Here is a 16,985-nt window from a genome sequence, read left to right as displayed (position 1 = left end):
GGTCAAAAGGACATTTTGTAAATATAAGTCTGGATTATCTTTGCAAGTAAATGTCCAAATTTAAATCCTCAGTTCCCCACCACAGAGAAAATGATTAAGGCTTGTTTTAAAAGGATTCTTTGTGTAGAACAAATGAAGTGGAGAGAATTTGCCTTTCAGCTTTTTTACTGGTGACATATACAGAGATTTTGCAAAATTTGTGGTCTTTAAAGAAATACAAATTCTTTAATTTGAGACCAAAACAAATGTATTAATTATGAGGATCATGCCTCTTAGATAAGACTCTGTAACTTAGAAAATGATAGTAAGATGTCCTCTGAACAATGAGCATCAGAGTGTCAAACAATTTTGTGTTACTTAAATTAGATACTTAATCTGCATTTAAGTCTAGGTAAAAGTCAACTGATAGGGTCACACTTACATATAAGTTTGCCTAACTTGAAGATGTGAATCATTTGCTCACATTCACAAAAAGAAAACAACTGTGGACAAAATAATAATAATAATAATAAAATCACTTTAGATCTATTTTGCTTTGTTTGCTTGTGTTTCCTTAACTTCAAGTAAGAAATGTACTTCTTTGATTCAGAAGTATCCCGACATAAAGACAACTTCTCTGATACTTAACAGCATACACATAAATGATCTCAGAAGTAGAGCAGAGAGAGCAAGTAAAGGCATTAATGATTAGACTCGGTAAAACATTAAGCTACGGTTGCTAATATTTAGGCATATGTTAAAAATGTGATTCTTAGGAATTTATCCTGGAGCCTTCAGGAATGAAAATTTGGGAATATATTGACATGAACCATGGAAAAATAAATAGATTTTGGACAAGTTAAGTAATACCATATATTAATAATATTAAATTCTGGAAGGAGTGTTCAGGTGAATAGCTTATGAATTATCTGTTTTAAAAAAAAAAAGAAAAAAGGAACAAAGTTGTGTTTATGGATTAACAGCAATTCTAAGTATATGCACCTGAAAGAACCAGAATTCTAGTATAGCTAACAAATACCCATCTTTTTCCTGTGTCACTCTTACTGTCCTTATTTCTTTTCAACAATTCTGTTTGTGGTGTGTTACACACATTAAACTAATGCCATTCATTTTACAAATGACTTGCCAATGATGGAGACATATGTATCTTTTTGAAAAAATAATTAATCATTTCCTATTAATTTTTCTCCTCTATACTTTACTAAATGAATGGCCTATTTCTATGGGTTCAGAAAACTAGCAGCACTTCATAAGTTTTGAGTGATTCTCTGTCTTGTATTTTAATATAAATAATATAAGCCAGTAATTCTGAGAGGAGATGAAGAACATAGCAATGGAGGGACAACTATACTGTAACCTTGTCATTAACTCTAGAGATGTTAAAAATACTGCTTAGTTTGCAAATGAAAATAAGCTGATTGGTCTTGGAAAATCACTACCCACTGCTGTATAACTGCCAGTCTCTGTTGTGCAGAGATGTGGGCCTAAAATAATTACGTGGTTCTCTTACTTCGGCAGGATGGAATCTCACAGTATTTCCAGTATATTCCATCCTCATGCTCCGCAATGTAGCACCACGGGCTGACATCTCCATCAGGGTTCCTGGGAGAGAAAAACTGAGAAAGTGAGTGAAAAATCAAATGTTTTAAAAGATTGTATTAAATATATTAAACCTGAGTTTCACCACTATTTTTTGTTCTAATGCCTACTGAATATTTAACCTGTTGAACTTACATGCCAAGAAAAATGAAAAAGCTGACAGGATGTTCCAATAACTTTGGTTATTACAGTATGCAGCAAGCATAAAAGGCTAGTGATGTGTAAAATACAACTTTTTTTTTTTTTTTTCTTTAACTCTGAAAGGTGCAGAGCTATTTCTGGACATTACTGACAGAGAGGAAGATTTTCAGCACCATGTCCTGTGTACAGGTTCCTTAGACTCCTAAACTTGATTTCTGCCTTGGTACAAAATAGTTCAGAAGCCATCTTTCTGTGTATAAGGACAAAAACATTTATCTGATAAAGTTCTGAGGAAGTCTGAGGAAGTTCTGAGGAAGATTGAGGCAGGTGATTGTCATGGGTGATTCCCTGCTGATAAGTATGGAGGCATCCATCTACCAACCTGACCTCTTGTCAGGAGAGGCTTGTTCCTTAAAGGGGCTTGGATAAGAGACAACATGGAAAGGCTGCCAAAGCTTGTCCATGAGTCAGATTATTACCCTCTGCTGCTTTTCCATTTAGGTGCTAATAACACCAAAGGTAAGTTAGAAAACATCAAGCAGGGCATGGTGGTCAAGGGTCTGGGAGCCCAGGTCATTTTTTCCTCAGTACTTCCAGTGAGGGTGAAGGATGGGAAGAGGTCAAGACAGATATTCCAAGTTAACTGGATGCACCACTGGTGTTGGCAACAGGGATTTGGCTTCTACAACCCTGGAACCCTTCTTGAAGATCAAGAACTGATAGTGAGAGATGGGCTCCACCTCACTAGGAGGGGCACATGTGTCTTTGCTAACAGGTTGGCCAATCTGGTAAGAAGGGCTTTAAATTAGGAAAAGACGTGGCAAGGGGAGAATTACATGGATGGGATAGGCAGCAATAAGTGGCTCAAGTCAGGATGTCTCCAGTGGGTGCATGCAGCCATGGAAGTGAGTGCAGGACATGACTATGAAGGATCCTCATGCACCCCTTCTGGGAAACCTGTAGGCTTGATCACCTCCCTGAAATACTTGTATAGCAATGCACATAGCTTGGGGAATAAACAGGATGAATTGGAGATCTGTGTGAAATTGCAAAGCTACAATCTCATTACAATTATAGAAACATGGTGGGATAGCTCACAACTAGAATTCTGTCATGGAGGGCTATGTGTTTTTTAGGAAAGACAGGCCAGGAAGACAAGGTGGTGAAGTTTCAGTTTATGTGAGAGAGCAACTGGAATGCATTGAGCTCTGCCTAGGGATAGATGAAGAGCAGGTTGAGAGCTTATGAGTAACAATTAAAGGGCAGAATACCATGGCTGATACTGTTGTAGGAGTTCACTACAGACCAGCTCATCAGGAAGAGGAAGTAGATGAAGCCTTCTACAGACAGCTGGAAGTAGCCTCAAAATCACAGGACCTGGTTCTCATGGGGGGTTTCAACCACCCTGATGTCTGCTGGAAAGACTGTACAGCTATGCACAAACAGTTCAGGAGTTACTGCAGAGCACTGATGATAACTTTTTGATACAGGTAGTCGAGCAGCCAACAAGGAGAGGTGTGCTGCTGGATCTTGTGCTTACAAACAGAGAAGGACTGGTTGGAGATGTGGAGGTTGGGGGCAGTCTTGGCTGCAGTGACCATGAGATGGTGGAGTTCAGGATGTTGTGAAGAGGAAGCAGGGCAAGAAGTAGAATTGCAACCTTGGACTTCAGGAGAGCCAGCTTTGGCCTCTTCAGGAATCTACTTGGAGGAATCCCATAGGTTAGGGCCCCAGAAAGAAAGGGGGTCCAAGAGAGCTGGTCAGTATACAAGCATCACTTCCTCCAAGGTCAAGATCTATGTATTCCTATGAGCAAAATGCAAGCAAAGGGGGCAGAAGACCTGCTTGGATTTGGCTCCTATATCCTGAAGTTCTTACATAGGTTTCATTTTGAATTCTATCCATAGTAATTGAGGACTTCTCTAGAATGCAAGAAGACGAGAGTGCCATGGTTTGAAAAGGTATTGTAACCTCTGACAGTTGAACTTTTAATGTCTAATACAAGCTCTAAGTCACTGAACAGTTTGTGCTGATAATTTTTAGTGACTATATAACTTTCTCTAATGCAAAACTCTTGAGACATACTGTATAACAGAAACACATTTGTGTGTGAGGACAAAAACTATAATGTTCCAGAGACTCATTAATGCCTTTTTACTACTTTCTTGGATCAGGGTTTGTTTGTTTGTTTGTTGTTTTTTAGTTATCTCCACCTTATCTTTAGTCTTTCTCCATTGTGCCAAATTAAAGATTGGTTATATGATATGGACTGTGGGTGAGAGCTGGCTTGAAAAATATTATTCTACTAATAGTGCTTGTGTGCTCAACCAAAGATCCAGGGTACTAATTACAAAAGAAAACAAAATCTGTTAGATATTAATGGTTATTACATTCTTCACTATTTGATGGGAAGTTTTCTAATTTTGTGTCAGCTGTTTAAAGTAAAACTGGGTATATAGGCAATATTAGTAGCAATGAGATATTCCTTACCTGCAGTAGTTATGCTCTCCAAGCCCTCCCTCCCCGTTGGGATATTTCAAAGTATTATATGGATGCTCAAAGGTCTCATTCCAAAAAAGACAAGGTTTCCCTGCGTATTGGGAGGTCTGGTTCTGAGTGCCACGATAGTCAGCTCCATTTGCTGTATAACATTCTGGGAAGAAATGGAAATGGAAAAAGAGAGAGAAAATGTATGCAGGCTTAGCGTTTGGTTGTTCTTCCCTTATGCTCCACCCCACCTCCAAGAACCCAGTTTCCTTTCAATTAACATGTTTCCTGCATTGTATAGGCAACTAAAGATGTTGCTTGAGATTTACATTTTCTCAAACGCCTATTGAAGGGATTATTATTTTATTATTTTTACTAAACAATGTATAAGACATCCTGGTTAGGGATGAAGAGTGACTAAGACAATTAAAATACATTTTCTGAGTGAGCAAATTACATTTTGTACTGTTTTCTCTGTATTTTACTAGTTAGGCTGATTGTGTAACTTGTTAATTTTCCAAAAAGAAAAGTAGCTGATGTTTTCAGTCTGCCACTTATCAGCATATTGCCCAAATCTCATTCTAGTTTAACTAAATTTGTGAACACATGTATATTATAAAGTGAACGATTTTGTAGGCATGGATCTTGCAAACATTTATTTCCTGATTTAGAAAAATTCTCATGCATTTTTCCTCTGGATTGAATTTCAATTGAAAGGGAGCTCCTTCTATACAATACAATCATCATACTCTGATCTGCATAAAAGCATTTGCATTCAGATTAGAATTTACAAGTCAATTTTGCTTCACTCATGTTTTCTCCTATTTTTGACTGTTTTCCTAGCTTCATAATATTCAGTAAGTTAGAAATCAAAGCAGAGAATGATTTTCTAGTCATGAAATACACTATCCACCTTTCAGCTGAACTACAAATCTCTTGCTGCATGGCTTTGCTTTGTCTTAATAATGATATCTTCTGATCAAATCGATATTCAAAAACATGCATATTTTTACTTTCTACTAAAAACAGAAAACATTGTTGGACTGTTGCCCTGTAAGGGTGACTGACTACTGGAACAGGTTGCCCAGAGAGGCAGTGGATTCTCCCTCCTTGGAGATATTCAAAAAACATCCTGTGTCCAGGGAAACCTGCTTTAAATGACCTTGCCTGAACCAAGGGTTTGGACAAGATGACCTACAGAGGTCCCTTCCAACATCAACCATTATGTGATTCTTTGATCACCTTCCAGAAGTAACCACTGTAAACAAGTCAATCCTATTTATAATTAATCCTTGGTAACATTTGTCATCCATGCATTTATTTAAAACTAGTATTAAAATACAACATTCCATTACATAATAAAAATTGCTGTGTTACACTGCTGTAACCATTTCTTTGGACTGTGTAGCATTATTGGGGAAAGTCAGAAACACCTCTTACTAACTACAGGCTGGGCAACGTTCTGTTTTATTTGATAGCGTTTTATCTTTTTATCTAATTCTCTCTCATGTAACAGCTGCATATATATTCTACTCTACTGCCCTGAAGGAAAGGGAGAGTGTTCTGCTGTTGCACTATCCCTGAAGTGGTATCTGCTCATCTCAGGTGTCCTCGTCAGGTGTCCCAAATCATCTCAGGTGTCTCAGGTGTCCCTTACAAAAGAGGGCTAGAAAGACCCTTAAAAATGTGGTTGCAGATGAATGAGGAAAAAAATTATCTTAGTCATATTAATCTGTATGCTTTTATTTTTATATTTTATTTTTCATTTAGAAATACTGTGGCAGAAGGGAAAATATATTATTAAAACCATGCCTTTGAAATCAGTTTAATTTGGGCTCACACATATAAAAATGGTGCAATTTTAATGATTATTTCACAGTTTTGTTAAGCAGAAAATTAAAGCTGATGTTTTTGTGCCTTCAGTGTGCATTTTCATGCCTAGGCAAGTTAGAATTTCTTTAAAATGAAACTTTATTGCTGAGGATATATAGAAAACATGTATGCACAGCTATTAATGGATACTGATACCATCTCTGGATAGAAAGCTATCTAATCTAGCAAAACCAAGCTTCAGATTAATACTTATCCTTACTTTAATTTACGTGACCTCATCAGCCATGCAGGTGAGCTACATACATTTACTTCAAAATGCAAATCTGCATTTCTGGTATTTGGGTCACCACAGACATTTTTATAAACATGAAAAAACTTTCAAAGTCACCACATTGTTGCTACTTTCTTCAATAATTCTCTTGCTTTGCCATAAATGTCAAAGTTTTTCTATGCCATAGAAAAATAAATAGCTGAAAAATATAAACTGATGAATTTGACAGAAAAGGGAGGAAAACATAACCAAACTGGACAAACTAAATAATGTACAGTATAAAGATGCAGTTGTGAGGAGTGATAAACACAGCCAGAAAATGTCTTCTTCAGTGCTATTACTTTTTTTTTTTTCTTTTCAAATCTCAACTAGAAGCAATATGTACTAACATATACTCAGAAATGTGAGGAATGCTACAATACCTGAATGTAATGTAGCACACAGACTAAACTGAAGTTAACATCAAACCATTTGAGGCTCTGCTAAGACTGGCCCATGCTTTAAATTGAAGTAGCAACTGCCTTTCATTTTCATGTTCAGCAATCTTTCTTATTTTTTTGAAATGTTGTTCTTCAAACTTCATTTCACTAGTACTTTAAGGATATTGTACGGAAGGAAGAGTCAGAGTTCGCTTCATTCCTTTTAGCTATAGTGTTCTGTTCTCAAGATAACAGGTATCTGTAACAGTGCTTCCTTTGTTTCTTTGCCTGGCCAAGACATTTGGGGAAAATGAGCCAGCTGAGCTGCAGTGGAGCTCCCCTGGTTTTGTTGATATTTTTGTTAGATGTGGAAATGGGAGTGAGTTGATCAGTTATCCCAGAAAACCTGAAATTAAACCTGTGTTTTAAATTATGGCATTTAGCAATTGTTATCAAATGAAATACATACTTTTTTTTTTTTTCACTTTTTTTTTTTTTTTCTTAGAGGCAATCTGGTAGGAAGTTTTCATTTAATTAAGGATTGATAATAGTTATTTTGCCAAAGCACTGACATACAAATTTTTCAAATAAGCTTTGTCATTCCAAAAAAAATCCACAAAAACACAAAAAACAAGCAAACAAAAAAAACACCTCAGTCCTACTCTCTTTACCTTAAACAATCATCTTTGAGATCTACTGAGATATACTTTGTGTGTTTTTCTATAAAATTCTGAGTAACATTGCTCCAGATCCCTCAGCGTATTCAGTATCTCGGCTGTAAATAGCTGAGTTCTTCCATTTAGCATACATAGCAATTTCTCTGTATGTTCTGCATGACAGCCAAGGCACTACCTTAGAGATCTCACTATGAAATTAATATTCAGTGTAGTAAAGGTGAGAAGTGAATGTATTACCTGCAGGCTGTACTTTCAAGACAAAAGCCTTAAGAGATTCTAAAGAAGAGCAGGTGAGAAACTTTGTCCTTATTTTTGTCTCACACTACTGCTGCAATGATTCTGTGAAAAGACAGTCTTAAAAGGTCAGACAGGTCTGCACAAAACTAATCCAAATGAGATCATCTAAATAAAACAGTCAGGAAAGTGTGGATTTAACAGTATTAGTAAAAACAGTTGGGCTTACTCAAATTACCTGATTTATGTTTGGTAGATTATGATCATACAGAAAAAAGGGGAAACAAACAGCATGAAAGGACCGGAGTGTCATTGTGGTTGACAGATTTGTCATGATTCCTGTTCGTGCACCCAAGGCTCAGTTTAAATCACCCTTCCAACCATAAACCTATATTAAATCACCAGATTTTTTAGAAAGTACACAGAGAAAGCTGTGACAAGTCAAAGTCTGAAGTCTACAGACTTCTTGTATTTCTAAGATGCTAGTCAGCTGGGTTTCAGACAATATCTGAAGTACAAGCTTGTGTCAAATCCATAATTAAAACCGAAGTGTCCATGATGATTTCACTCTATTAATACCTAATGACCCTGTTACATCTATTGTATGGTGGAGAAATCTGCAAACAGCAGTAAGCAAAGACAGACCCATTGCAGAGGTTTTATTCATGAAAAGCTGAAAGGTTATAACAGGTCCTGTTACGAGACTCAGTGAGAAAACATGAACTGCAGTATGCTGTCAGGACTGTTTTTTTTCCCAATACATCTGGTGCCATGATTGACATAAAAATAACCTTTTTTCAAATGAATACTGAGACTAGGTAAGTACATTTTGAATGGCAACTGCTACAAACAAAAAGCAGAAAATAAGCCTGGGGATGGTTGTCTACCATGAGTGAATGCTCAGTGTGAGATACAGGTTCACAATTAGTTTTATTAGAGCCAGATCAACATTTGGAAGATCAAACAGCAGCTGTAGTAGAAATTTTTTCCATCTGTCTCAGTTTCTTCTTCTTCAGTGTAGGGACCTTACAATGATCATTTATGCCTTTGTTACTTTGGAACTGTATGACTGCCTGCACTCCACATGGGCACCACTTTAAAATCATTTGCAAAATTAAGGTAGTGCAGAATATAACAGACTGACTGCTACACTGAATGAACCGCTACCGATAAAACCTTGAAATTTCTGAGTCTCTATTAGCTTCCAATGATTTTCTAAGATGAACATACAAATATTGGCCTTAATCTCTGAAGTCCTTGATAGCAAGAAGCCCAGTTACCTGAGAAATTGTATACATGTATTTCATGCCTCATCATGATTGATGGAAATAGTACAAACACTTTAGTTTCATCTGCAGTCTTCTTAGTATGAATGAGAGGAAAAGTAAAGAAAATGGCTACTCAAGCACCCTTCCTCTTCTGGCTAAGAAATAGGAAATCTCTGATCATTCCTCAAAGTCCATCACTTCTCAAAAACATATATTTAGTAATATCACAAATTGCAGACTGAAGAGATGGAGACTCAGGATGGTTTAAATGACATCTTAGAGTACACTTGTAAGTTTGGGGTGCATGTATAACTTTCTTGGGAGACTGAAAAGTCAGAATAACAAGCTCATTATTATTTCACTGAAAAAAAAAAGTTACTGGATTTATTTGCTTGCTTTAAGTTCTGCAAGCTATTTAGAGTGCTAACTAGTGGCAGGAGACATTAAAGGTTAACAATTATCAACTGAAAACTAGCCTACACAGGCCAGAAATTATCCTACCAGTAACAGACAAAAAAAGAAGCAAGGTTTTATTTTAATAATCTGCAGAAAAAAGAATAACGAAAGGTAAATTAAAATGGCTGCTATTTAAGTATTAGGTCTCATTACAGTGGCGTGATAGCCACTTTGAATGTTCTGGGAGGCTTGAGCAAGAAATAAAGATACCTATAATTTACATGGATAAGAATATGGAACCAAAGGTGCCAGGCCTGATAATGACTAGGTATCAGTTGCTTGATGCATTTGTTTTAATAGTGGTTTAAGAAGAGTTTTAGGACATTTCCGTTCTACCAAACTGTTCTCCTAGTTCTTGTGGGAATCTGCAATTTGAGCACTCCTCCTTAAATGAAAGCACTCTATCTAGGTGCAGATGGCAACAGTTACAGGCACTAACCAGATGCTGCACTCTCTAATTTGATTGAAAGGGTATAATTAGACAGCAGAAACACTTCAATGAGAAAGCAATGCACAGAGGAAAGGACAGAAACCACTTAACTGATGCCAAGATACCCCTGCAGTAACAGAGGCAGGGGCCCACAGATGGAAAGGGCAGAACACCCAAATTACCTTCCTCTGATGAGAGCATTTTTGTTTCCTTATGGATATGTGAGTAGAGATTCTATTATCATAGGTTGCCACAGTTCTTCATGTGGGAACACTGATTAAAACCAGAAGAAGCTTCAGGAGATCAAAGAGACAAATATGGCTTCTGTGGTCATTATTAAAAATATTTTTAGGAGTGCAATGGTCTTCTCTGAAATGCAGTTTTATCAATTTAAACAAATGTTCATTTGAATATTTTCATATGAATGATTGGTCTGAAAAATCTTATTCTATATTATGTTATGATGTAAAATAAATGAATCTGGGTTGTATAAAACTGTTTTATACCTCCCCAGCTGAAAAATTAGTGTACTATTTTTAGATTTCAATACTTTGCTATTAAAATTAATACAAATGTAAAAAAAAAAATAAAAAAATCCTTATAAAATCTACCAGACTAGGATAAATATACTGTAACAGGGGAAACAAACAAACAAACAAATAAAAAACAGCAGACATGAACTACAGAAAAAACACAGGAAGAAATGATCTTTGTTTAAAATTGCGATTTTCAAAATTGCTAGAAAATAACTCCTCATTTGTTCAGTCAGCTACTATAAGTCTGCTATGATGCTACAAGAGCACTCAGCTGAAAATTTCTTCTATGCAGTATAGGATCATTCTGTACATAGTTTAAAAATCTCTCTCAAGCTACTTAGCCACACAGACATATACCAATAACCTTTTGAGGTCTTCAACTGCAATAAAACAATCTTTTTTAGCATCGGTCCAAAGCAGACAGTAGTTACAGTGAACACTCATCTGACATTTAATCAAACCTTTTCTTAAGTATCCATCTGCACAGTAAATATGAGACTGGGAATGTACAGATATGCAATTCCATGCTTGTGCTCCCTGGCAGTGAATGAGTTGTTATAAGCGAGCTTGCTATTCTTGGGAAAATTGGATTACTAACCTTCAATCTAAGCACTTTTTCATCACACTTGTCTTTTTTTTTTTTTTTTTTTTTTTTTTAAAAATCTGAAAATATGCTATCTGAATGGCCAGTTGGAGCAAGCAAATTAGGATATGAGCATGAGCAGCTCATTACTTCTAATGCTTAAAAGTATGTATTTTGCACATGTTCTTTTATTCTTTTTTATCTTTTATTTTATTTTATTTTATTTTATTTTATTTTATTTTATTTTATTTTTTGATTTGTACAATACAAACATGCTATATTAGTCACAACTTTGTAGCTGTTGGCTGGTTCTCAGCAGCAAGATAATATAAACACACTTGCTTGACTTGTGATTCTTTATCACTGGAAGTTAGAATGTATGATGTAGCCCCAGAGGAATTTCTGTTCCTTAATACACGCATTTGTTTTCTTTGTGAAGTTTTAAAACTGTTGTTCCACTGTCAAGCATGGCAGATTGAATCCCTCCAGAAATTTTACCAGCATGGGCTATAACCACTGTGCGGATGGAGGGAGTGGTAAATTGCACAACCACTATGGTGTGATATGACAAAGAATGCAAATTTTGCAGCTGGCAGCATGAAATCACTGCCTTCTTCCCACTTCTTTGGATCCACCCTACTGAAATCCATTCACATAACTGTGGGCTTTGAGTTACACTCTATGCATGTACAAGCATGATATGCTGAAGTATCTGGACTAACTATTTCACTTTGTATCCGTCTGGTTAGAAATATTTTTTGGATATTTACATGACAACTGCTCCAGGCATATCAAGTGGAACTGTTTAACTGTATCAGTGAGACATAGACAGATAAAAATCACAAGAGATACGAGGTTTGTAAGACAAGACTGAAACAGCAGTTTAAAAGGACAGACTCAGCTGGGAAGGACAAGGACATAGTGATCCACTATTGCTAAACAGGAAGATGACAGAGAAAGGAAGATAACAGAGAAAAGAAGAGAAGACTGACAATCATATACATTTCTGATTGGGAAATTAAGTGAACAATATAAATACAGAAACTAAAAGTGACAACATATTGCACTGAGTATGTAGAATAATATTTGTTCAATGAAACTAACGTGACACAGACTTCAATTTCTTTGTCTTTGTAATACGACTATCACCAAATTCAGACAATCCTTTAATGTTAGGCAATCCATTACCCGTCTCTAATTTCTGATTCACTTGACAAATGTGGTGCTTCTGAAGTTTGAATGCTGCAAATTTCATAATTTGAACTAATAGAAACTGTTAGACATCACACAGTGAAGCACAAACACTGTGAAAAGTAGCTCAGTACTATATGCAAAAAATGATAGTTAACTCATTGTGGTCAATACAAGCCATTTTTCATATTGCAATTCCAGAAATTAAAGATTCTCCCTGTCTTAGGAAATGATGGTGTGATGCAGTCTGTATTTTGTATGCATCTTTTACAATAAATGTATGAAGACATGCATTCAATAAAAACAAACAAATAAATAAATAAAAGAACAGGCCTTAAAAACACACTATATGACAAACTGCCTTACAAAAGAAACATTAACATTTGTTATTTGAGAATTCTGCTAGTTTTGAATGCAACTTGATCCAACTGATCCCATTTCAGTCCTGTGGGATTAAGGGTGAGGAAAAAGATTCTGAGGTATGGTTTGCACAGATTAACAACTCTGCAGATTTTGTACGCGCCATATTGTTCATGCCATACCAATTAGAGGTCATTATTGAAGAGCAGATGTGCACTGTTTTCAGGTTCATTAGCAGAAGACAGGTAGGTGGCTGTGCTTCCTAGATCCATTATCCTTTGCTACCAGTTCACCCAGTGTAACATTCATTTTTTCCCCTGACAGTTGCTTGTGCTCAAGCACCTCTGTTACCTTTAGTGGCTGTGAATACATGCAGTTAGAGGTTGGCTAAAGCATGGAAGTGCAGTTGCATAAACAGACTCCTCTAAATTGCCTATGAACCAAACATTTGTACAGGGATATATCCTCTACTTGCTCATGTGCAGCCTGCTGTGAAGAATACAACCACCTGTGCAATATGTTCTGTTTACAGTTCAGCTCAGAAACCTTAAAAGACGACATACTCCTACTCAAGTAAATGAAGGATTACCTTCTCTGTGCAACATGCATGGCCTGATTGTACTGGGAACAGACCACTAGACATGGTCTAGGTATATATCCTTGTCTAGGCTGTTCTCTTCTGAGATGTTGTAAAGTTTACATTTTCAGTTCTCTTTCTGATATTAAAAAAAAAAAAAAAGAAAGAAAGGAAGAAAGAAAATTGATGTAAATCTTTCCCAAATCTAATTAAGTGCACCTACAAAAACTTCAAAATGAGAAAATATCTGTACATGGCTAAAGGAGCAAAATACATATTAAATATTTATATAAAAATAGTAATAACAACAAGGGTTAGAATATGCAAAACATATCCAGGAGGCCCATGCATATGATGGCTGTGGCACTGTGACCATCCAGAACAGCCATGCTAAATCTTGCAAAGCAGGACTAGTGTTTACCAGAGTGGTACCTGAAATGATCAGTACCAACTGAAGTGAGAACAAAATGGTGCAGAGAATTTTAAGTGAAAAATCAATGAAGAACTCACTAACCACGAAGATTCAGGCTTCACAGATTGCTTGACTGAATGAGAGATGTTTGTGACTGGCAGGGAGCAGATGCAGCATGTTACTACATAGAGGTGAGATGGCCACCATCCAAGCCCTGGCTCCGTGGCCCCAATTCTGCCCTGCTGCCACTAATTATTTAATTTCCCAGTGAGTAAGTGTACCCACGTCCTGCAGTCCTCTCTCCCTGCAGATACCTCTGTCCTGCAGGCCTAGCCACCAAACCACTTCGTTAGAGAAATGTGCTGCATACGCTTTCATACAGTGTTCCAGACTCCCATCTCTGCGAGCATAGTGAGATCCACAAATACCGACGCACTACAAACAGCGCACGAAAATACATCTTTGTACGAGCAGCCTCGAGCCGTGCACCGGGCTGGTGAGCCGGAAAGGATGTCGTCGCGAACTCCAGGAGGTGCTGCCGGGCGGCAGAGCCCTGCCGCGGCGGGCTGCGTGCCAGCTGCAAGTCTGCAGAGTTCGGGAGCAGACCGGGCAGCTCTCTCGCCACTCAGCCCCGCGAGAAGACCGTGGAGCAGCCCCAGACGCACTCCCCTTCCCCGTTCCGCGCTAAGCGTCACTCACCGGAGAGAACGGGCTCGCGGCAGCAGCTCAGCGCCAGCCCTGAGAAGGCCAGAACGGCGGCGAGGGCGGGGGGCTCCATGGCAAGGGGCCGCCGGGCCGCGCCGCGCTGGCAGGCGGCAGCTGCAGCGCTCCCGGGGCAGAGATGGTTGCGGACGGCCGGGAAGAGCGCAAAGTGCGGGAAGCGGAGGCCCTACTGCATGTGTCCTGTAACTGCGCCCCAGCGAGGTGCCGAGTGGCAGATGAGGGATCCTATTACCAGCCATGTGACAGGAAAGGATAAGAAACCAACATCCCAACCTGCTGGTCCTGCTGCATCGGAGGATCGCGGAACTGCTGCCTTTACGTCTGACACCGACGGGTTTGGGCTGCTGGTGCTCGCTCCGGATGCCAGCACAGGGGCTCCGCGGAGCTCTCCTCGCGGGCAGAGCCGCCCGTCCACCAGCGAGGCAGCGGCGGGGCCAGCCCCGGCACCAGCCCCGGCACCGCCCAGCGAGCCGTGTATCTCCCTCGGCATCCCACTCTGGCCTCTCGCAGACAGTCCCCCGACTGTGGCCACGGAAGATACGCGGCACAGCCCGTCAGCCCCGCCCAGCCGAGGGCTCTGGCTACGGCCGGCCACTGTTCCGGCCCCGCGCTCGGCCTCTGCTAGTCTGGGGTCCCCTGCGGACTGCCTGCCAGCAGATGGGAGCATGCAGATGCCGCGTCCCTCTTCCCTTCGGTGAAGGGCGCGGGGAGGAGAAAGAACGCCGGTCTCGCACGGTGGCTCTGCGGGGGCACGGTGAGACCGCGAGGGCGCGCGGCAGGGCCCTGTGCTCCGTGAGCGTCTAGGAGGGCGGTGAGGTAGCAGCTCCGCGCGGTGCGATGCGGGAGAGTCGCTCTGATGTTGCAGAACGGCTCGTCCCGCCCAACGGAGAGGACGGGACGGTGAAACTGTATTGGTGCGGCCCGTGCACAGAAGGCGCGGGGAGGAAGGACTGCAGGCGGACCGCAGCTCCTTGCGTGGCCCGGAGACGCGGCACGGACACGGACGCGGGGACTCGCGAAGATGCATACGGCCAGGAACACGCGAACACACACGCACGAACACACGCACACAGAGATACGCAGAGACAAACAGATGCACAAACGCATGCGTACACGCGGACAGGGAGACGAGACACCACAGTGAACACGGAACAGAACACTGAGCCGAAGGAAGAAGCTCAGTGTAGCTATTTGAAAATGGTGAATACAAATGCAGGGCTAGCGGTGTTTGTTTGTTATTTTTTATTCTACGTGAGGGCAGCAAAGGTGTTTCTTTGTCAAAATGGAACACTATGAAGCTATATTTTAGACTTCTGCAAAGGTTTCTTAACTGACCTGCTTGAATTTTCAGCAATGCCAGTGCTCCATTGCTAAAACTAACCACCTAAACAAACAAACAAACAAAAAAATGTAGCAACAGACAACAAATACCAATAAGGAAAATAAATTCAAAACAAAACAAAACACACCCCTTAAAACAGAAAAGTTACACTTGCTTTGTCAGGAATAGAAAGAGAGCAAACATTCTTGTTCTTACAGTTTCCTTGTACCCATAGACCCATGTCCCTGTAGACCCATTTTACTGCTCTGAAAGAGGAACCAACCAAATATGGGTTTTATGCTTTAGCTGTTACATCAGTACATGCTATGGTACATCTCACTTTTAGTATGCAGAAACATCCCATCATATACAGCTGTAATGTTTTTGAGGTGAAAAATATGCTAATAATCTATTCTGGTTGCTGTGAGATATATTAAAAAAAATGAAAAGAAAAGAAAAGAAAAGAAAAGAAAAGAAAAGAAAAGAAAAGAAAAGAAAAGAAAAGAAAAGAAAAGAAAAGAAAAGAAAAGAAAAGAAAAGAAAAGAAAAGAAAAGAAAAGAAAAGAAAAGAAAAGAAAAGAAAAGAAAAGAAAAGAAAAGAAAAGAAAAGAAAAGAAAAGAAAAGAAAAGAAAAGAAAAGAAAAGAAAAGAAAAGAAAAGAAAAGAAAAGAAAAGAAAAAAGAAAAGATGTCATGCCAGCATTAGATTTACATGTATGGTTTAATATCACAGCATAATGATGTCATATTCTTATTTCTTTGAACCAAATTCCTACTCAACGTAGAACTTTTTAAGCTTATGAAATAATGAAAAACAGTAGCAGTGTCCTGCTAGATAATGTTAAGCTTTTTCTGGTGTTTGTCTTTCAATAGTGAATGCTGAAATATTTAGTTCCTCCTTATGAATACAATATATATATGTATGTTCAGTTACTTGGCTCAAGCATTCTGCTGAAATTCTTGATTCTGAACTATGGCTGGACAAGTCCTCTGGGAGCATATGTTATTTTGTTACTACTGAACGTATGGGTCTGGATATGTAAGTATGTGCAGATACGTACATATATATATATATATATATATATATATATATATCTCAGCAAACGAATTAGGGATTGCTGTGATGGAAGTGTTTCCAAGGCTAACCAGAAGGAACAGCTGGGGCACACTGTTTTTACCACTGCTTTGTTTATGGTGGGCTAAACCAGATAATTCTGATTCATATAAATTAATTGCGTTCTGAAATTAACATACATTTTTTTCAGGAGTATGTCCAGACTCCAATTTATTTCATATATTCCCATCCCAGTCTGTTACTGACATGAAGTGTCATTCATTTACAAATCTGTTTTTGCATGCAGCACTACCTTGTGGTACATGCTGTCTAATGGTATATGAAACATTGCTTCTTTGTGATTTAATGACTAACAAAATTTTCTTCTCCAAGGGCTGAGACCTCACTGTATAA

At 38.8% G+C, this 16,985-nt stretch overlaps 1 protein-coding gene across 8 annotated transcripts in view; it reads right to left on the bottom strand.

Moving 5' to 3' along the window:
* KREMEN1 (kringle containing transmembrane protein 1) overlaps positions 1–15,357 on the bottom strand; it is a 32,189-nt gene extending 16,832 nt beyond the window's left edge. For 6 of the 8 annotated variants that reach the window (XR_005269741.2, XM_038187664.2, XM_038187665.2 and 3 more), the window contains exons 1-3: positions 14,471–15,357; positions 4,231–4,393; positions 1,511–1,602 (exon numbers count right to left, since the gene is read on the bottom strand). Coding sequence is in view for 7 of the 8 variants with exons in the window: in XM_038187664.2 (XP_038043592.1) it covers positions 1,511–1,602; positions 4,231–4,393; positions 14,471–15,224 (1,009 nt within the window). In the remaining variant the exon portion in view is untranslated. Of the gene's footprint in view, positions 1–1,510; positions 1,603–4,230; positions 4,394–13,074; positions 13,106–14,173 lie in introns of those variants that run through there. The other 2 variants (XM_038187669.2, XM_038187670.2) reach the window with 2 other exon arrangements.
* Positions 15,358–16,985: the final 1,628 nt, after the last annotated feature.

This window comes from Anas platyrhynchos, chromosome 16, assembly GCF_047663525.1.
Source record: "Anas platyrhynchos isolate ZD024472 breed Pekin duck chromosome 16, IASCAAS_PekinDuck_T2T, whole genome shotgun sequence".
NCBI classification, from domain to species: Eukaryota; Metazoa; Chordata; class Aves; order Anseriformes; family Anatidae; genus Anas; species Anas platyrhynchos.
Note: the sequence above shows the minus strand (reverse complement) of the source record. Positions and strands in the feature narration are given on the sequence as shown.